Source organism: Trachymyrmex cornetzi, unplaced genomic scaffold (genome assembly GCF_001594075.2).
Source record: "Trachymyrmex cornetzi isolate Tcor2-1 unplaced genomic scaffold, Tcor1.1 scaffold272, whole genome shotgun sequence".
NCBI lineage: Eukaryota > Metazoa > Arthropoda > Insecta > Hymenoptera > Formicidae > Trachymyrmex > Trachymyrmex cornetzi.
This window is the reverse complement of record NW_017297394.1, coordinates 1,151,909-1,173,723: the sequence shown is the minus strand read 5'-3', so window position 1 is coordinate 1,173,723 and position 21,815 is coordinate 1,151,909. Positions and strand designations below refer to the sequence as shown.

Below are 21,815 nucleotides of genomic sequence, written 5' to 3'. Positions count from 1 at the left end.
TATAGGTGTGTGTGTGTGTGTGTGTGTGTGTGTGTGTGTGTGTGTGTGTGTGTGTGTGTGTGTGTGTGTAATTACAAGAAAATTACATAAAAATATCTAACATTATTCATACCGTAGGAAAGGATAAACGAAGTGTGTAGAATATCAGGCGACGGTCTGCGAATCGTTCTTTACAAATTAAACCCGACTGTGGAGATTGGCTCGCAACCACCACCATTGCCTAATCGGGGCGCCGATAGTATTTATTCGTATGAAAATTTACCAGCGTGTCATCATCGAAAATATATGTATGCCTTTCGTTTCGTGAAACTGGTTCAGGCAAAAACCCCGAAATTAACACTGTACACTCAACGTTCAAAGTGCCTGTTCATGGAAAATGGTCCACAACCCGATTGTGAAGTACATTTTTATAACGGCATAAAGGTATTCAACTATTGATTTAATCATTCTGTTATGTATATGCGATAAAATAAAAACTGTTATTTAACATTTGTATTTTATATTTAGTTTTTATATTTTTATATTTTAGGTTGTCCGGATAGACGGTGTAGTGAAGATCACCAATAACAATGGTGCCACGTTTGTCGAGGGTGCGTTCCCGTCACATCTCGAGACCTATTACGAGCATTACTCGGAATGTTATCAGCGTTGTTTGCTGTTGGAATCTACTCTAGCATCTCTGGAGGCAGCCACTGGACATTCCTGCTTCCCTGTGATAATCGGACGACGGCCCAATACAGCCTTGAGTGATTCTCCCTACCTTCAGGGAAAAGAAAACATCTCGCACACTACACAATCTCCTGTTGTAAGTAACAGAGAAGATGCCTAATTATGTATTTTATGTTGCTAAATTAATGTTGAATATCTTTCAGATGCCGTCGTTCGACGCTAGTTGTTCCGTCATGTCAACAGGGACTTCTAGATCACGCAATATGAACTCTATGCGTAACTCTAATCATAATACGAAGATAGCTGTGCCAGGAATTGGTTTTGCTACCAAATTGTCATCCGGAAATATTAGGATCGATTATCAGGACGGATCCGCCTTAACTGTAAATTACTGCCTAAATATAATTTCTTAATTTTAATTAGTTATTAATTTAACTTTCCGGACAGATTATTAACAATAGTTTATTAGACAATCGTTCGACTAATGATTGAGTCATTTATATTTTATCAATTGTGTGTTGCAGATAAGTCCGCAAAGTCACAACAGTGACATAATATATGAGACTAGTGACGGCACAGTTACACGATATAACAGGCATCATCAACAAAACTTGGAGATACCGGTTAAAAAGAAGCTTCTACAATTGCCAACGATTATCAAGTATTTCATAGAGCCGATGCATAAAGGCATTCGATAGCTCTGCTTGAAAACATAAAATATTGTATATAGTACGAGAAATTACCTTTGCCTAGACTGTAAGCTTGCTTTAAATTTATAAATTAACATAGATTTATAGATAGAGTTTATACAAAGTTAATAAAGGCTTGAAACTGTGATCAGGCTAGACGTTGAGATTGGATTGGAATTTAATAAATCAAATTAAAATTCACTTGCAATTAGTTTTCTTTCTTCTGATTAATTAAATTTCAATCCAATCTTAATCTCAATCTCTAATCTGATCGCGACTTTACGAATATTTTCTAAAGTATACAATAATATGAAATAAAAAGATATATATTATATTCTTTAATATGCGCTTGATTCGAGTTACTATTGCAATGATATAAAATAAGAAAAAAAGGAAAGAGAAAACTCGTTAAATAATGAAATAAGAAAAATAATTAACGAGAATGTTTTTTTAATATCGATATTTATTTTTATAGCTTGAAGACAGAATAATTTTTATAAGAGTGGAATAAAATTGGGAATTTTTCCATATTTGCATTATGTAAAAGAGCATTCTGCGAAATCCGGTATCTCCTCAAAGTGACAAACTGTGCAGGTATATTTATTGTTTTATCAATAGATGATATAAATCATTATTATGATCGCTGTTTTTTTTGCCGAATAGCAATGAAAAAAGAATGTCTAATAAAAAATATAATAATTTCCATTTTTCACGTAAAAATATTACAACAGGCTTCTCTTTTTCCCACATTATCTTCCTGTGATCCTTTCATCTTCGAAATTCAATTGTATCGAATTGTTTAAGTATAATCATCGGTCGCTTTGGCGTATTTATCGCGACTTCTCGATCGAATCGGGGTCACAGCCGGTCATCGTCACTCCCACCAAGTCTCGCTCCATTGAAGGGAACGACGGTCTTGACGAGCGGTTACTACGGCGGCGCGCCCTACGATTCGACGTTGCGGGAGCAACGATCCCATTCACCATACGGAACGTAACGGACGCGCTCCGTGACGCCATGTTGATGTCGTCTTTGGCCGGAGATACCCCGTGGAAGTCGTTCCCCGTGATTCCCGAAATCCGACGCGTGCGCACGTGATAAGATTGATAATATCGTCGAGAGAGATCATCCGGAATCGTTCGCGGATGGTTCGCGTAGTCCATCAATCGCCGCGCCGTCTCCCAGAGTGATTCTGACAGATGGTAAACAAGCGAGTAACGCAGTAGTATTTTGTCATCTGTAAAGTTTCTGTGGACGGAGATCAAGATCCTGTAAGAGTGTAAGCATAAGATCTCGTACACAAACGACTACATAGTGGAATTTGAGAATTCATCGAGTTTGCCAGTTTTATCCGCCTTCTTTCTCTTTTGCACGCAGTGAATACTGCCAGTGATTGCAATCGTGAGTGGGATGTCCTTCGCTACTGCGATCGTGGGATGTGTGATCGCTGCGGTAATTAACGAGAAACGGCTACTGTAATCGCGGATTCCGCGACGCATACGGGCGCTGCCCATCCTGTCTCTTCTTTGCTAACCTCAAGCGGACGACGCGAACTACGAAAATGGGTAAGTCCACGTTAATCTCGACGGAAATCCGCCTGTCGCTCTTCCATTATAAATTATAACGCGATTGTGTGATGTTCACAATCTGATTTGGGACTGTATTGAACCCCATTGTGGGCGTCATAACAACAACAGCCATACGATTGTAAACATTGGAGCTATTTCTGGTTTAATTGCATTGGATAATAAATTAATTAATGAACGCTGAGCTAATTTTGATGTGATGTAAATTATAATTGATCATGAATTAATTCCAAGAAATCCTGTTAAGTTTTATTAAGAGACAGATGATGTTTGCACGCAAGCGAAAGAGTCATGGTTGTCGACAATAATAGACACTACAAGTGGTTGCTATAATTACTAATTATTTCCGTCCAAGCAACTTAGCACGCTAACGACACGTTTACCAAGTTTGTGAATGAACTTGCGTCATTAGCGAATATACTCAGACACATGTCGCGCGTTATCTGACTAAACTGTAGATAAATAATTAGTCATCGTCGAGTATGATTAAGTCATTGGCTGAACGCCCAGCTTTTACCACACACGCATTCATTTATTGTTACTGTTAAATCGTTTGTTGTTACTATTATAATTGTATTAAAATGACGAGATTACGTGAATTACGTCAAGCTAGAGAGAGTCTGCCACTGCGTGGTAATGATAGGAGTAATGTTAGCCTGGATAGGTTTTCAGAACGTAGTTTACATGGTCTCAATTCAAACGAACAAAGTTGCAGTAAGTGTTTAAAAAGTGCCATTGAAATGTGATAATAAATGGCACAAACGTAGGTCATTTTATCTAATATATATTGTTACTAGTATTAATACTGAAAAAAATCTATACTATGCATAATGTAAACTATAGATTTTTAGTATTGTCTATACATTGGGTGCTTCCCATTTGATAACACAAGTGTAACATAATGTCACAAATAAATTTTACGTAGATATATAAACCATAAACTACCATAAATTTTTGAGATAAATTCCATTTAATAAAATCCATTATAACGAAAAGTGATATTCAATTTTTATTGCATCTACATTTACAAATCTGTGGTCATGTTCCTATGGATGTTATCCATTTGATGATACAAGTCAACACAAGTATCGTTCTATCTTTGTCACTCTCTGAATATCAAAAAGGATAGAATGTTTGTGTCGACTTGTGTCATCAAATGGACAACATCCATAGAAACATGACCACAGACTTGTAAATGTAGATGAATAAAAATTGAATCTCACTTTTTGTTATAATGGATTTTATTAATTGAAATTTATCTCAAAAATTTATGGTAGTTTATGGTTTATATATCTACGTAAAATTTATTTGTGACATTATGTTACATTATGTTAAATTAAATTAAAAATTATGTTACATTATTGTTAGTACCTAAATTTTAATTGTAATGAAATTTAGTTGTGAATGATTTCAATTAAATTTATAAATGGATGTATGACGCTTCCCATAACAAAATGACAAATGTAAAGGAATTTCCTTGTTTAGGGAACGTGTGCAACGAATGCATGGCCAGAGTGCCGTATGCGACTCTTATAGCGACCATTATGTGTTGTCTGGGAGTTGGAATCTTCTGCGGAACTATGTACAGGGGTGCAACGTTGTGTGCTCTTATGATGGATCAGGTAAAAAGCATGAGAGCTTGATACGTTTTTTCAAAATAATTTAGATTCTATAAATTTCAAGTTATCAAATTATTCAGGTGTTTCACCTGCATCTTGGATGGTTGGAAGCGGTGCAGTTAGTATTCGCGTCAGTCGGAGCGTGCATGGCAGCTTTAGGATTCATGATTTTGTGTGTCGGTTGTCTTGCAACTGGTGCTACGAGGCACAAAGTCTATCGTGCATGGAGATCCCGAGTGGGTGGACGTATATCCTGTGCTGTTGTAAGTATTTAAAGTGTAAAATCTTTATTATTTTCATATTATTTAAAAAATCTCTTATGACTACAAACTACATCTTTAATTTTTCAGTTTATGACTATCATCTACATTCTGCAAATAGCTTGGCTTCTGATATTCGCATTCCTGGTTATTACAACGCTGATATTCACCATATTCTGGAATTTGTGCAGCAATCCACGTGTTCAATCTCTTGACGACTGCATTGATTTTACTCAATTCGGTAAGTTTTCACTTGTGTCACATTGATATATGAGTAGATTGAAATTAGAATATTGTATTTAAATCCGTATTTCCTTCTGTGTTTAATATTTTTATAAAATGATTACTTTATTTCAGTTTATTATAATTACTATTATATTTGAATGTAGTATATTAAATGTTAAATATTTGTTACCGTACAAAACTTAAAACTGATAAAGAGCAATCAAATTTATGCTATTTCAGGCTTTATGTTTCCAAATAATACACGGGTGCAGGACATGCAAGTGTGTGGACCCCAGGAAATTAAGCTGTTCTGTAAGGATTTTGTGGAAAAGGCTGAAGTGATGTTCATCTTGGCGACCGTGGCGAGCATGCTTGTGATTCTAAGCTTGATACACTACCTGATGTGCTTATCTGCTAATTATGCACACATACGAGATCATGAAAAGTTCCAGGAGCTGCAGGAACTGCAGTACCTACAGGATGCGACCGATCCAGACTCTCCTCAATCAGGAATGGGTACTCTCGGTTCTCATCGCGGTAAAGACAGGTTCTAGGATACGGCCCGCGAGATCTTCACCATGAACCCCTTATAAGGAGCCTACCGTCTACTTGAGTATCTACGTAGGTCATCCTTATGATTGGAAATCTCTTCCGGATACTACTTCGTCTTCTCTATGTACCTAAATTCGGTATTCTGCTCATAACGGTGTGTCTGTCGCCGACAGTAGTCTACTGATTGGAGGATCTTGCGGGAACCAACTCTATGCCGTCCATTATATCTGCGACTGTCGTATGTAAGCATCTACTCGTTTTTTTTTTAATGTAAAAAAGATGTTATTTTATTGAAGCATGTATCGGTTTGTCATAAGATTTTCATTTCTAACGCGGATCGCTCGATTCAAATCGAGATCATTTGCAGAGTTTTGGCTCACGACGAATATCATTCCATAAACTTATATTAGTAGGAAAAGTATTTGAAATCTATCCCGTGCATGTTTGAAGTACACGAGATTCCAGCGCACAAAGATTTTTTTACTTGAAAGTATTGTTTTATTTCACTTCGATGTACGCACACGTACTCTATATTGTGCGTAATAGTATTATGCGAGTATTCACGACTTTAGATCGTTTATTGATCTAATCTTTCGGTATTAGGGCTAATTATCGGACTATATGTATCACTATATCTTCAGTACTGAGATTTTTTTACGCAAGAGATTTCTTATATATATATACGTTTACATGCTAGGCTGCTAAGCATATATTTTCATTACATTATGGATATTTAAGATGGTTCTTTAGTAAATCGAGTTATCATAGAAATATCTAATTTCTTTATATAATGAAGTTGAAGTACACCGAATTTGACGTGTGCAAAATTCTATGGTAGATTAACAATGAAATAAGAGAAAAAAGTTGAAAATGTAACCTTTCACGTATAACTTACAGCGAATTCGATTGGACGCATTCAGTGCGCATTGGTGCACATTAAAGCCGTTGTACACAAAATAACAAAGATATATTTATATATAAACATGGAAATCCATTAAATCCTGAAATACTCAATACATTTTATTGTACTATTAAGTAAAACATGTATTTTATAATTCGAAATATTTGCATTTCACTTTTGTACTCAAATCAGTGTTGGCTTATTAATATGCACCAGTGCGCAATAGTGCTTCCAATTGAATTCGCCATTAGTGACAGATAAGGCTCGCAGACGCTTCTTTGGAGCACCGAGTGGCTCCCCGCTCAGTGCGATTGCCTCGCGATCTGTATGATTGAGTAAGGAGTCTCGTCAGACCACTCGAGCGGATCGAACGTGTTCCCTCTCGTCTCGGGTGTTGCGTCACCTCGATTAAATTTTTTAAAAAGCGTTGCCGGCTTTGACTGTGCCGTGTATTTCATTTTCCACAGTCCCTTTATCCGTCTTGGTGTGCGGCCGTGCGGCGAGGAAGCGCCATAGTCACAGGCGTTCAGTGTTTGAAGGGGCGCCTCACCATCTTAATTTTGATTGCATTATCCTTCGTTCTACTCGCCCGGTTCGAGGTGGCCGGTGCGTTGTATTCTATTTGGGAAAGCAATTCTGCTTTCCATCCTTTTTTGAGAAATTCTTGTGGAAGGTTGGAGGGATATCGGATAAGACTGGCCACGTAAATCCAACTACATTGGAACAAGGGCCATACAAATATAGAAGAAGATGATGATTGAGTAAGAGTGAAGCCTCTACCCATAGAGGTTATCACAAGATCTAAGATCCAAATTCAACGCATGGTACTGTGACCCTTTTCTTGGGACGGAAAGCCAAGTAGGGGAATAAGAAAAAGAAGACTCGTGATCTGTGGATCCGGATTCGATTTCACCTGCGCCTCGCATACGCGATTTTTCGCGGTTCGCCGTTCGGATTCAGCATTAAACTGTCGGACCTCGAGTGTTTACAAACTCTGAGAGTAGAATTGCACTACTACTGAATCCAAAAACATAAGCGAGCCTCTGCCTCCGAAGAGACTCTAAAGCTTACTGGACACGCATGGTACTGTGACCCCCTACATGTGGAAATCCATACAGGGGAATTGGCAAGAGCAAGAGCAAGACGCTTCTTTGATTAACTGCACACAAATCTTACCATAGACTTTTCTCAAAAATGAGATTATAATAGTTTAAAAAATTATGATTTTAATGGTCACCAAAAAGTAATAAGTCAACGGCCATTCTGGAAAGATATTTACGTATATAAACTTGTATATAAATTTAACTTCGAAAAATAAACATAATCTCACCTTATTTTCATTCGATGAAGATGCAGTTCTTGATTTACTATCATATATTTCATACTATTTCATTAAAATATACACGTAGTTTTAATATTTTATTCAAATTATGCAGATATTTGTAATTTTGGGTGGGTCCTGGTGAGGCATCCCAAATTTTCGGCGCTTTACTAAAGAACCACCTTAAAGCACAATGGGAAAAGTAGAATAGGATAATAAAAGAGATAACTACACATATATATTAGCTAGTATATAAAAAAAGATCAAACAACGACCGCATATATCGTAATTGTTAAAATGTTATTATTTATCACATTTTCGCTGAATATCTTCCCAGCATACTTGCTATGAAATATTCATGTCGTTTGTGCAATTATACAGAACAAAGCTCATATTTCACATTAAGCAGCTTTCTATGGAAAATGTTACAGAATGTATATTTCCATTAAATGTTACAGAAAACGTAACAACGTCCGTGCATATGAAAGAATATATCTATATATCCGTAGAGTCTATTACTTGCGTATATGTATAATATCGATTTGTGAAAAGAGCAATATATTTTTCCGGATAGTAAAAGAATTCCGCTATAAAGTATTAGAAAAAGGAACGAAAGTTACAAATTCTTCTATGCACGTTACTTGTGCCAAAATAAAAAGAAATGAATTTTTGCTCTGAACAAAGATCTATGAATTATAAAACATGTCGAGGCACAAATAAAAAAATATACGTACAATCGCGAGATCGAGTCGCCACATATATATTATTACTTGCTCAAATAATTTGACAATGACTGTTAATTTTCCGTAATGCGATTACCGGGTGAAAAATCTTGCGCAACCCGCAACTTAAATTAGAATATCTTTTATATATAATAATTCTAGATTTCTTTATTATACACACCTGATGAGTAAAGTTATACACATATCAAATGACAATTTGAATTTATATGCAGCTGCAAAAGATTGTATATACAATAGAGAAGAATAAAATGGCACGCAGTATGTATATTTTCTATTGATAAAAGATATTTGATTTGAGCTGTAAAAGCTACGTGCCGTATTCTTGTTCAAAAGTAACTACGATGTATATTCTATTAATAAATAAAAAAATATTTCCTTCTTATAAAGTATGTCTCTGCATATATTTTAAAGTTTTCGTATTAATTAGTTAGTTTTCGTAGCTTTGGTATGTAGTTTTTATGTAATTTAATACAGTAGACAAAGTATATACACAATGATCGTTAATTACATATTTTGTACAATTCTTCGTTCGTCGCGTAGACGTTCAGTCCTCGTCGAACTGGAGGTCCAGCTCCAGATCAAGGGCACTGACTTCTTGGAGAGTGTTGATGAATGTGTATCGCGAAAAGATCATGTACAACTTTCGAAACCAGACGTACTGAGACTTGTGTGCAGCCATGGCATTCTGCAAGGGAAAGAAAACGTTAAGAAAGAAATTTGTGTTAAAGGGTGATTAATTATAATTAAACAGAATGTTCTAATTTACTTTGATTGTTCGCTTTTGCTCGTATGTTATTAGATACCAATATGAGGCTGAGAGTAGACTGACGGGCAAATCTAAAAGTTGAATGTATTTCCTGATTATATTAACGGACTCTAACACATACAGCTTGCAATCTGCAACATGATCAGACTTATATTATACAAGCCTGCTATATTTGTATGTCGATTGTATGAACGATACTGACAAGGAGGTACTTTTTTCTCTATGCATAATGCGGCGATCGCAAAATACAAGGAGATATGATTCTTATGCCGGCTCACTCCGTATTTGTCGAATGTCACGACGGCATTGATTTTATACATTTCTATGTATTGCAAGATGCTCTCTGCAACTGTGTCTGTTGGCCACTGTACGCCTTGATCATCTGGCAACTCGCCACTCCTGCACATTCATTTATCCAACTATTATATAGTAGATAATTATTTTATTATACCATCATTGCACATTTAACACTTGAATGAAATGGTCCAGTTTTTACACTTTGCAAAAATTAGACAAGCACACTTAGTGTTAAATGTACCGTTAAAATTAAGTGATTCTCTCTACGATAATCTTTGAAACAAAAATATAAGCCGGTATTACTTAAATGAAATTGATTAAAGCAAAGCTAATTTAAGAACTCAACTCAATGTGTGTGTGTACGAAATTTTTAGAATATCTTATACTAAGTTTGGTTCTTGGACAAAATTATTAAAAAATACTTTTATTATAATGACAGAATAATTGTGACAAATGTTTTATTTATAGTATTTGGGATTTGTTATACTCTGTCTTAGTAACACCGAGTTAAATTGGAATACATGTATGGCCCAGTTTCACCCATGTAAGATTAACTTTAATTTGGATTTAATTTACTCTATCTTTCTTAGAATTAGAAAAAGATACGAAGTGGAACTGAGCCTGAGTGTTTTCAAGTGACGTTTCCCAAGACACACTCACATAATAATCGTCACATTGGCTTCTGGAATTCCCAACGCCTTAGTACATTCCCACAGCTCGTCTATCCTTCTTCTGTCTCCACCTGCAAGCATACTAGTAAACATCAATAGACACAGCGTTTGCGTGATGTCTAGCCTGGTTTATTCCTGTCAGTTAATCCGGATCGTTGCTCGCGATCCTGGACAACAGAGGCCCGTCAGTGACATGTACCCATGGATAAGCACAGCAGGTAGATCTCGCTGGCTTTGGAGCGGGTTAGCCAGTAGACCAATGGTCCGAAGAACATCACCTCGTCGTCTGGATGAGCGGTGACCAGAAGAAGCCTACCAGGTGGACCTGGTAGTTGCCAGGCAGTATGACCCACCCGCTTCAGGATCGCATAAAGGAAGACACATACACAAAGGTATGCCAGCAGAGCGATCAACAACTGCCATGAAATCTCGCGAATGTAATAACACCACCAGCAGACCGCCTCGTTGAGCTGTAGGCTGAAATACAGCCGCACGTACTCCAGGTCGGCCATCATCCCAGGGATGATATCCACGTGCACAACACGCGTAACACGCGTTCGCGGGCTATCGCGGTGCCATAATGCGAATTATCGCTCACGAGTGAGAATGTAATGAACGTAATGAACGTTCTCGTCACGTCAATCGTCACTGCGGTGCGGAGTAATCAGAGTATAGTTGAATTTGAGGTTAGGTCGCGCCAGTCAAGCGGTCTGAGCAGTCGCCGTTTTTGGTATTTTACGGACGACACGAGGAGTAAGGAGGAATTAGAAGGAATTTAGAGATATTTAAGAGAAGGGATAGGGAAATAGAATCAAAATGATAGACACGAAATATAAAGTAACATAATATTAACATATTTACTAACATGTTAGGTAACTCGAGATAATTGAGATAATTATTTTTATATGTAATATATATAATTAATTGTCAATCTCATTAATTATAAACGCGAATTAGTAGTTCTAAATTTATATTGTACAATTTAGCGCATCAGGGGGGGAGGTATCAAAGATTTTTTTTTAATTAGATAATTGCAATTGACATTAACGTCATGCATGTTATAATTAGGATTAAGTTAACTATAATATTAATTGACTTGCTTAGTGATTCTCTCTCTCAAATATTGCGCAAAGATTAAAGTAAATTTTTAATAGAAAATTAATATAAAATATGTTTCGAAAAATCAATAGCAAAAAATCGATAGTAATATATCGAACTTCGAGTGTGCGCGCGCGAGCTTCGACTTCTCGAAATCTCCCAAAGCTACATTCAGCTGTCAGCACTTAGCAGTCAGCTTTGTTTGCAGTCTGTTTTGTAACTGTATTTCTAATTTTTACTCCAATTTTTCCTTCGACATACAAATAATTATTTTTATGAGTTTTTAAATAGATAAGAATAGGAATACAGAAAAGATTTTATAGACATTATCGGCAGATATCTATGCTGAATATTCTGTTAGTACTGAACGCCACAAAGTATCTGCCACAGGTTATGTCATTGCGCGAAAGGTAGTCGGAAAATTAAAACTTCCAGGATGAAGAATGATCAAGAAGAGATAGACTTGTATCGAGACACGTATGTAAGATATTTAGGTAATGGCAAGAAAGATCGTCGAATGCTGTTATTGAAGTTTTCTGTCATCTTTCCTTTATTTTGTATTTCGCAATTTTGCCAAACAGTGTCAAATTGTTTTTAAAGAAGTTGGTAAAGTCAGATGATATATCGGCATTAAAAAAAAATTATATATATATATATATACTAACAAGATTTTTTTAGGTTATGCAAATGAAGTTGGAGAAGCATTTAGAAGTCTTGTGCCTAAGTCCATTGTATGGTCCAGTTATGCATTATCGAGTGGATATGTTCTTGCAGATACGATACACAAGGGTGTAAAAGTTTATCAAGTACTACAAGAAATTTTTAATTTAATGGAACAGAAATAATTATTGGCCATTTAACGATTTTGATTGATTATTACAGGAGGATGCTACTCCACAAAAAATCAAAAACGTTTTATTATCCACGTCAGACACTTTACTATGGCAGGCATTCGCGTCGGTGATAGTTCCTGGTTTCACCATAAATAGGATTTGTGCGGCAGTTCAGTTTGCACAAAGAAAAAATACAAGAATAGCTTGGAAGAAGCCTTGGATCTCTACGCTTATTGGTTTGATATCTATTCCTTTCATAATACATCCTATTGATCATGCTGTGGAGGGAGCAATGGATATTACTTATAGGAAATGGACAGGATACCATCCAAAAGGGCCTCTATGTGGTATAAAACATGAATAACAATATGTATAGTTTATTGATTATAGTAACCTAAGAGAGGTCGTACTTACAAACAAGCTATAATAATAAATATATTACAGAATTTATTCCATTTTTATGCAAAATAATTAAAAGAGCTTATATTAATACTAATGAAATAATAATAATCATATTTTTTATGATCTTTATTGTCTAAGGATAACGATGATCAAATTGGTACCTGAAAGTTTTTTTTTTAAATCACATAAAAATATAAATTAAAATTCTTTGTAATATATGAGATAAGGAATACTTATAAGATATTAAATTTAAAAGAAGTTAAGCTAAACTTGATATCTATTGAAATATCTCAGAGAAACATTTATACGACCTCTCTTGGTTTAGAAACAGTACAGTATTACTGCCAAATATATTCTGAGATAGTACAACACAGTGCACTTAGAATATCTTACTGCTAATTGCAATAATGTTAAATATTTTTGTTATAATGTACATATACAGCTACATTATATAGTTATTATATTATACAGCTGTATGTGCATTAAGATTTTTAGCTGGCTTTCATGCCACAATTGTTAAGCTATTGAATAAAGTTACTGATTTAACATTCCCTACATCTCGTAATCGTCGTATACCTAAACCTATACGATTACTTTCGCTTTAATGCATCAATAGTATTTTTTACAATATATTGATTATTTTCTTTATTTTTCCGTCGTTATTGTATCAAATGGAAAATTCAAAATAATTATTCGCTAAAAATAATTTGCAAAGGAAGCAACGTGTCGACACGAAACAAATTTATCGTCATGATATAAGAGGAATATTTAGTCAAGGTTCCGCGAAGTGAAGAAACGGTTTCGCAAGTTATGCATGGCGAAAGGTTCTACGCGGTTTCCACGGCGGTTAATAATGGCGCGATGTAGGGTAACACCCGTTTCATGAAAATGTATCATGCAAAAAATAATACACATCGTAGCGGCGTCATAATTATACGCAAGCAGCGCCGATTACGAGATTATTATCTGCTCGTACCACACAATTTCCCTCGCTATCGCGGCTAAATCTGAGGTCCGCGCTCATGATAAATGCGATTGTAATCGATATACATTTTTTAACAGCGATTAGAGCGAGTTCCGCATTAAGACATCAATGGCACCGACTAAGTGTTTTCCCTAGAGTAATTTACGATTGTAGATAACGCCATGAATTTTCCGCAAAGAATAAATGACGCAAGATACATTGACACGTATCCATTCCGCGAAATTGAATTTCTAGCACGCAGAATCGACAGAGAATTGGAACTAACAATAAGATCCTTTAGATTCTTTCATATGTTTCCTTATATCTCGTGTCAGCGACATTTTAGCAATGTTTTAAGATTATTTTTTAATTTCTTTTATAGGACAGTTTCAAATGTACGCATAATTCTTCGGAGTTCTTCCAGATCCTTTTTCCGAAATAGACCAACGACGATATTTTTAAAGAAAGAATATCGATTCAAATAATTCGTCATTACGGAAATTAAGACTAGTGAATCGTTCGTAAATTTATGTAACATTTTCATGACGCGTCATTCTTGACATATGTCGTTTTTGTTATATTATTTTATAATATTGTTTAAGTAATTGTTTAAATAATTCTGTTTAAGTAATTAACGTACTTGGTTTTTGTTTTACAGATAGTTGATATAGTAAATAACGGAAAAATTACAATAAAATTGGCGAAATATTCAATATGCAAAATATATTTGAATCGAACCAATAAAGCGTAAACAATTAAATATTGAACAATATTAAGTGAAAATGGACCGAGAGATTTAAACCAAATGAGTGAAGAAAGCCATTTTCGGCCAAAGCGGATTTTTTAGTGCGTAACAGTATTGTGTGAATTTTTACAATTTTCAGTTTTAACAAATTACGCGCCGATCATTTGTCGGTTTTAACCCTAGTTATACGCACTCTTTTCTACCCTTGATATACACACTCGGGTCCCTGAGACATCACCCATATTTGTTACGGTAACTTCTGTAAAAATAGACATATTTCAATTTTTTTTCAATCAGTAGAGAATTGATTAAGGAATAAGTCCATAATATATAAAAGTCAATAGATTTAAGGAGCTTCGAGATATATACAGTGAGTGCAGAAAGTATTCGTACAGAGAAAATATTTTTTTAAAATTTATTTTTAAAAAGTAAATATCCAACGAGAATTGAGTCATCAAATTGATGTCGAATCGATATCGATACGATGATTTCAACACTAATTCGACGTCGATTCGACGTTTAATTGACGATCATTTCTTGCTGGATAATTAACAATTTATTCATAAAGAATACAATAGACTGTATGTTTCTTAAAATTATATATACCAAAAAAATGTATATTAATTATAAAAAATATATAATCTGAAAAATAAGCGAAAATAAAAAATCCTATTGTTTGGATCCTCAAAAAGTATTCGTACAGTCGAGAAATTTAGCTTCTAAAATCAAGAATACATGCAAAGCTCGTTTGCTTATGTTAGAACAGACTATATTTATCGTATAAAATTGCTAATTAATGTTTATTTTTTACAAATAAGATATTTTAATAAAAAAGTTTCTTGTACGAATACTTTTTGCTATCACTGTAGGTCTATAGGTTCAAAGAAAAAGAGAAAAGTTTAGAAACACGAAAAATCTCAATTTAGCAAATTGCATTAGAGTTTCTGAGACTCCAGTATGTATAACTAGGGTTAGAACAGTTTTAGGTTGATATTACGTGTGTTACACAACAAATGTAATACCAACCTAAAACTATTTTAACTCTTAACTGAAAAAAAGCTGGAGTACATAATATAAATTAAATTGACAAGCAATTTAATATTATTGATGCTAATAACTTGTTAATTTATTTTATATGTACAAACTTATTTATTTATTTATTTATTAGCATCAATAATATTAAATTGCTTGTCAATTTATCGTGTAATATTGCGTACTCCAGCTTCAGTTTAAAACTGTGTTTTTAAACCGATAAATAATCAGTTCGTTTGAACTGGAAATTGTAAAAATTGACATAATATATTATTAGGGACTAAGACTAGCTTTGACCGAATATGGATCTTTTCACAGCTCATTTAATTAAATATTATCTTAAATATCGAAACAATTAAATACCATTTAAAACATCAATAAAACAATTAAATATATTGATAAAATAGTAATATACCTTCTCTATTTTTTTTCATTTCTCATTGCGAATGAATAATTTACGATAATATCAGCTTCGGTGAATATCCTCGATGCATCGATATAACGAATCGATGATGAAATTCCGTTGTAACAACGAGGGATAAAATCACCAATCGTAACAAATATAATAGAGAATGATCGTATTTCGCGTTTGCTGGTACCTGTCACGATTACAGTTCGAAGAACAATACATGCCAATGATACACGCCACTGTCCGCTCACTTGAGTATCGGCGTTTAAACTGATTTCGAAATATCAGATCTTTTCTATTAGGTATGTGTGATATCGCTGCGCGTGTCGTATTATTACGATTTCTCCGAATTCAAGATCGACGTGTACGCCGCGCGAAAATTGTTACAGTGGGTGCGTTCCACTTAATAGGCCTGTTCTTTTTAATTGAACTTTTGCATCAATTCATCTTTCTTCCTTTTCTTTTTAGGGGAAAAGAAGAAGAAGAAGAAAGATGAACTGGTACAAAAGTTCAGCCAAAAAGAACAGGGCCAATGTCCGCAATGCTCGCGTGCATCATTTCATCCTTGTCTGACATTCGATTACAACGAGGCTGAAATGATGCTCGCGAGCGTTGCGGACGTTAAATGTACAGCATCGTGCGTAACTGCTTACACAAGATTACCGCGCTACCATTCGAAGTATTCGAACGCGAACTGACGCGAACCTTTGGTCTGTTTTTTGTTCCTGCACTGGACTGCTCTAGAACTGTCTTTCTCGCTTTCGACAAATATCAAACGTATGTCTATCTCACTTTAAGTTCTAAAAGCATACACTAGTTCAGCCACAGAAAACAGACCTCTTTGAGCAGGTCGGCAACGGCGCGTGTCGCTCTGCGTGTCGCATTATTTTTCTGATTACAAACTGCGGACGCTATAAACGTGAAACATGATCGTTTTCCATTACATCCAATACATGATTAGAGATCGTCGGTTAGATGATCCACCGCTGTCGACTCGTCGTATCGGAATTCTTTTCGAAGCAGGTATTACCGCGCAATTTTATCCACTTGGAACGAGAATCGAAAGGATGAAGGGAATGGGAGACTCTCGGATTGAATGGAGAGTCGTGCATTACCGTCTCATCGCAACATTTAATTGCTTTTTTAACGCTTCGACTCGGATATAGCTCGAACGTTCCGCTCGAAAGTTGTTTTGGTCGTAATTTCTTTTTTATTATTTCCGAAAGCGTGGAATAATACACGAATTGGAATGAAGAGTAACGAGAAGCTATACGGTGTATCGAGATTTATCAATAATACTCTTATCTCACTGGTTTTGCGCGTTAAAGATACACGATATTGAATATCGATCGTATATTTTTCGAATTGACCGGCTTGTCTCAATTAGATATATCAAATTGATCGCGTCGTGTCGTATGATAGTAAAGTGAATTGCTGACGTCGCTCTTGAATTTTTCAATCAGATAAATACCGCCAGTGCGGAAGAGATCGACTCCAAGATTGGACAATGTTGCGACGCGTTGCATCCGAAAATACAATACGATTAGCTCCGCATGTTGACACTCGTTGACTACAAAATCTAATTTATTCTTTTTATTCTTTGGAATTTTACTCTAAAGTGAAAATTCTGCCACTCTTAAAAAAGAATTTTCAATCTTTAAGAGTGAAATTTCACTCTTTAGAGTGAGATACAAAGAATTTAAAGAGTACATTTGTCGTACAAATTTTTCAAGCGTGTTAATTGGCTGCGATCACGAGTCGTATATTTATTGCAACCATGATAATCGTCCTGAAACGCAAGCCTGTAACATCTATTTCTCAAAGAAACGACGTTTAGCAACGAAGATACCGTTGGTCGCAATAGATGGAGGCTGTTTTCTTTTTAGAAAACACTGTTGACGCAAACGTCTATCCTTCTTGACATTCAATGAGTAACAAAAATAGAATGACACTTGTGTCGACTGTGTCTTCTAAAAAACAAAGCAGTCGGTGTAAAGTTGGCCGTGCGAGTTTCGAATTCTCTACTGCGATCCCTTAAATTCGCATCAATTTAGAGGATATGTCGCTCCTGTTTCGAATCGCACGTCCATGTTTTTTTTGTATGTACTCTCCCGTTGTGATGTAATATATAACGTTTTCTATTAACGCTCCGCGGTCATCGTTTTAATCGTATTTTCACGAGTGTTCAGTGTCAGTGTTCTACGATCCCCATGAAGGAGCGACAACAGAAGGACGTGAGAGGAGGAGGAATATCTCGAAAAGGCATCAGACGACAACAAAGCAGTGGCAAATGGTGAGTGATTCGTAACTTCATTTATTATTCATTACTGAGATTAATCGCTCCATTTATCTTTGCAGTATGTCGAAGGAAAGTCTTTGAGTAAAAACGACACGGATTTCACATGCGATTGATTATAGGGAAATTTGTATTAAACGATCGTTTCTTCATGGTTTAAACCATGTGAATTTATTAGCGCATTTCGGAGACAAGAAATTAAAAAATTATATGATTATATGTTAAATGCTTTTATTTGAAAACGTTTTCTAGCTGTAAGATTTATTTTTTTATTTATATTTTATTTAATTCTTTATTTAAATTTAAAGAATTTTATTTATTACTTTAACAAGATTTATTATTAATGTTTGATAATTGAAGAGATAATAGAAATAAGTATGTAATATATTATACATACATAATTCTCGTTATAGAATTTATTTGAATGCTTATTTTTTGTTTTAATAGAGAAATTAATATCGATGTTCTTTCTCATAAGAAAAGTAAAATGTTAAAATTAACTTGCGATTACGCGAATTAAAAATCCGCTAACTGCCAATAAATTTTTCGTAATTCTTGCATGTAATACTCTTGAAACATTTATTATTCTTATATCAACCGAATACTTAAGTTATATTGTTAAATTTGTTTCAAATTTGTTCTAAAAAATTAAATTCTTTAAAAGGTCGTTAATTTATTTTAAGACTTTTGAAATATTTATCTTGTTACATTATTGGGATGAACTCAAATTAAATTGTTAAATTTATTTTAAATTAACTTCACAAGAAGTTATTCTTTAAGAACAATATTAAATTTATTTTAAAATTTAATTTTATATAATTTTAAAATTATTAATTTTAACTCTTAGTTAACCCACGATGAGTCATTCGTGTCATGCATATTTTTTTCCTTTGAAATATTAAGAATACCCGGCTAAATAATGATCTCTATCCGTTATATTTATTTTTACTACACAGCTTTACAAATATTTATTTAAAGATGTTAAAAAATATAATAAAAATCACTTAATTTAATTTTTGTATACCTATAAAAGTGATGAAAATTACTTCTCGACATGAACGACCCATCATGTGTAGTAAAGAATCGTAAAATCATTATCTATATTAAAAAAGTCAATTTTATTTAATTTTAAAATTATTTAAAAACAGTTTTGCTTTGCGCGCAATCGCATAATTGTTTCTCTATTATTTCTTCGATGCATTTCTTCATGCACATATATATATTTTATTTTGTCGATATTTATAAAAGAATTCTCTATTCTCTCTCGAACACATTGCCATTTTCGAATACGGAACTATACGAACTATCTTGAAACCTAATACAGCACGATTCTTAAGCGCATACGGTCGAGCTACTTGCTGGGCTCCTAATGACACGTCGCGTGTTCGATAATTAATAATTAACTTCGCCTCTCCTCTCCCTATCCTTTTTCTCTCCCTTTCATTTGCGTCCTCCTCCCTCTCGCTCGCACGGAATTACGCGGGCGCTTGAAGAATTTCAATGGCTATCGACGATAACGCACACCATGCCGGCTCGTAATCATATAATTCTAACTATGCGATTACGGGCGCCGCGCGGCCGTAAATGAGGCGGCCAGCTCCGGCCAGTAAAGTTTTAGCCGCGCTAATAACGCAGCCCTTACCATAAATACCCTCCAGGCGCGCAATTGCAATGAAGTCGTTCGTTCGTACGCTCGCGAACACGGTCGGGCCGTAAATATTGTCTCGAATGGACAGAAGCCCATGATAATCCCTGCAATAAATAGTCGCTTACAGCCGCGTCTTAGAGCGCGGCAACGAATGGTCGAAAACGCACCTCCACCGTTTTCTTTTTCTCCTCATTGTTCTTCCCGCTTTCTTCCTATTAGATTGTAATTATCATTTGTCCATTAATATCCGTTTATTTGATACAACGCGCGAATTGCAACAAAGTTTCATCCCTAATCGCGGCAGGGAAAAATCGTAGAAATATTTTGTTGTAAAATCGCGATTAATGGCTGCGTTCGGAATGTTAAACAATAAATGTTAAACAAGGACAGATGATGAATCCGAGGCATCGGAGGACGTTTCCGAACGCAGCCAATGTACAGTGATGTTGAAGTATCTACTTGCGTAATATAACGGCAGTGCTGCTGAAATGTATTTGCAAGGATAACGTGATGTACGTACATTGCTGCAAAGTCGCGGTAATGTCGCATAATGTAATATCTTCTAATGTGTTTTTTTTTTATATGTTTGTTATTGCGATATTACTGCAACCTGCTCTACTATATTTCCCCCGGGAATCAGGAAGTAGTTAAACGCAATGCCGCCTTCGGTGAAGTTTTTTTTAATTACGATACAATCTCCGAGTGCAACCACCCGCTGTTACCGCGAAGTTGAATCGACTGACATTAAGAAGACGGATATTAAGTTCTGAATTCCGGCAGACTCTCTTTTATCCGGGGGATGCGACACACCCATTAACGCAGATGCATTTATATGTCGTTGGCCATGATCGACATCACCGTTAGCTTCCGGTCTGACAAAAACTGACAACGTGACGATGTTTTGGTTCCCGCCGTTACGAATTGACACCTTTAACCGGCGGGCGATTTTTCACGGGAACCCTTAATAATCTCACATTAACTTTTCGGTAGTCCGTCGCCCACGACCCTCGTAATAAGCCTAACTGGGCGCAACAATATAATTTATAGAGCTGCTTCTTTTTACGGCTAATTATGGCGAATTACGGTCGTACGATAGAGGGCCCATTAAACCGTTGGTCCTGATTAAGAAGAAGAAATGCGCGGGCGAAGCAAAGACGATGTGCGCTTTATCTCCAATTCGCGTGAAATATCCTTCGTGATGTCGCTCTATACCGGGTGTCTCGCGACGTCTGCGTGTTCTGAATTTTAATTCTGTCAGAATTTTTTAAACTTTTTTTAACGATTAAACTTCCTTGCAAGATTATAGGGGAATAACAAATAAATGTATTAATAAAAAATTTGTCTTTGACAAATGATTGAATCTTACGAATTGAGATTAAATCTTTATTTCGCAGCAATGGAAATAATAAATTTTAATCTACTTGACAAACTATAGAGTTTTTGATATATTTTCATGTGAAACATTTTCGAAGTATTTAATTAAGAGACGAATACATTCACTCGTACTTCAATCTGTGAAGCGAGACTGTCACAGCAGCAGTAGCAGCATTCGGCCACTCGGTTAATGGCACGTGGAGTCCTTTAATCGATAGAAAGGAGCGCGTGTCGGTTAGGTACTCGCACCCTACGATAACGCGCCGTATTTCACGAACGTACCAGCGCCTGATGTATAATAAAAGAAGATGAAAATCAAGAGAAATAAAAGAGGACGGAAGAATACGAAAATAGAGGATAAAAGGAGCTGAGGAAGATGGAGATGAGAAAGAGTATACAGAACAAGATGGAGGAAGTACAGAAGAGAGAACATGGACGGAAGAATACGAAAATAGAGGATAAAAGGAGCTGAGGAAGATGGAGATGAGAAAGAGTATGCAGAACAAGATGGAGGAAGTACAGAAGAGAGAACGACGATTGAAAGATACGCAGCATGAAGTAGAAAGAGGAGAAAACTGGAGAAGAGAAGCAGATCGGCAAGAGAAGACGAAGAGAAAAGGAAAAGAAATGATGACGGGGTAGATGCAGAGGCAAGATGAAAAAAGAAAAGGAAGATAGTGCGGTTGACGAAGAAGGAAGCAGGAGTAAGGCGGTG

The 21,815-nt window shown here is 35.5% G+C and overlaps 4 protein-coding genes across 6 annotated transcripts in view; 3 read left to right on the top strand and 1 right to left on the bottom strand.

Annotated features, from left to right (window-relative positions):
- Positions 1–1,509, top strand: part of SAK (polo like kinase SAK) — a 4,022-nt gene extending 2,513 nt beyond the window's left edge. The window contains exons 8-11 of the mRNA XM_018508801.1: positions 118–423; positions 530–805; positions 873–1,052; positions 1,194–1,509. Coding sequence (XP_018364303.1) covers positions 118–423; positions 530–805; positions 873–1,052; positions 1,194–1,367 — 936 coding nt within the window. The 3' untranslated portion in view covers positions 1,368–1,509. The remainder of the gene's footprint in view (positions 1–117; positions 424–529; positions 806–872; positions 1,053–1,193) is intronic.
- Positions 1,510–1,947: 438 nt separating this feature from the next.
- Positions 1,948–10,290, top strand: M6 (neuronal membrane glycoprotein M6). 3 transcript variants are annotated; one of them, XM_018508831.1, is made up of 7 exons: positions 1,948–2,560; positions 2,749–2,923; positions 4,430–4,566; positions 4,644–4,826; positions 4,914–5,064; positions 5,289–6,284; positions 10,279–10,290. In XM_018508831.1, the coding sequence occupies exons 2-6, from the start codon at positions 2,920–2,922 to the stop codon at positions 5,600–5,602; spliced, it is 789 nt and encodes a 262-aa protein (XP_018364333.1). In that variant the 5' UTR covers positions 1,948–2,560; positions 2,749–2,919; the 3' UTR covers positions 5,603–6,284; positions 10,279–10,290. The 3 variants fall into 3 exon arrangements, with proteins under 3 accessions (XP_018364333.1, XP_018364331.1, XP_018364332.1); XM_018508829.1 differs by having other exon boundaries at positions 1,948–2,637; XM_018508830.1 differs by having other exon boundaries at positions 1,948–2,637; positions 2,736–2,923.
- Positions 8,950–11,135, bottom strand: PIG-L (phosphatidylinositol glycan anchor biosynthesis class L). The gene is made up of 5 exons (XM_018508828.1): positions 10,499–11,135; positions 10,289–10,370; positions 9,534–9,730; positions 9,332–9,462; positions 8,950–9,250 (listed from the first exon to the last, which is right to left on the bottom strand). Exons 1-5 carry the CDS (start codon positions 10,812–10,814, stop codon positions 9,110–9,112), a joined length of 867 nt encoding a protein of 288 aa, XP_018364330.1. The 5' UTR covers positions 10,815–11,135; the 3' UTR covers positions 8,950–9,109.
- Positions 11,136–11,581: 446 nt separating this feature from the next.
- Positions 11,582–18,194, top strand: LOC108761995 (mitochondrial fission process protein 1). Its single transcript, XM_018508786.1, has 5 exons — positions 11,582–11,891; positions 12,076–12,203; positions 12,280–12,577; positions 17,972–18,075; positions 18,141–18,194. Exons 1-5 carry the CDS (start codon positions 11,834–11,836, stop codon positions 18,192–18,194), a joined length of 642 nt encoding a protein of 213 aa, XP_018364288.1. The 5' UTR covers positions 11,582–11,833.
- The last annotated feature ends 3,621 nt before the right edge of the window (positions 18,195–21,815 follow it).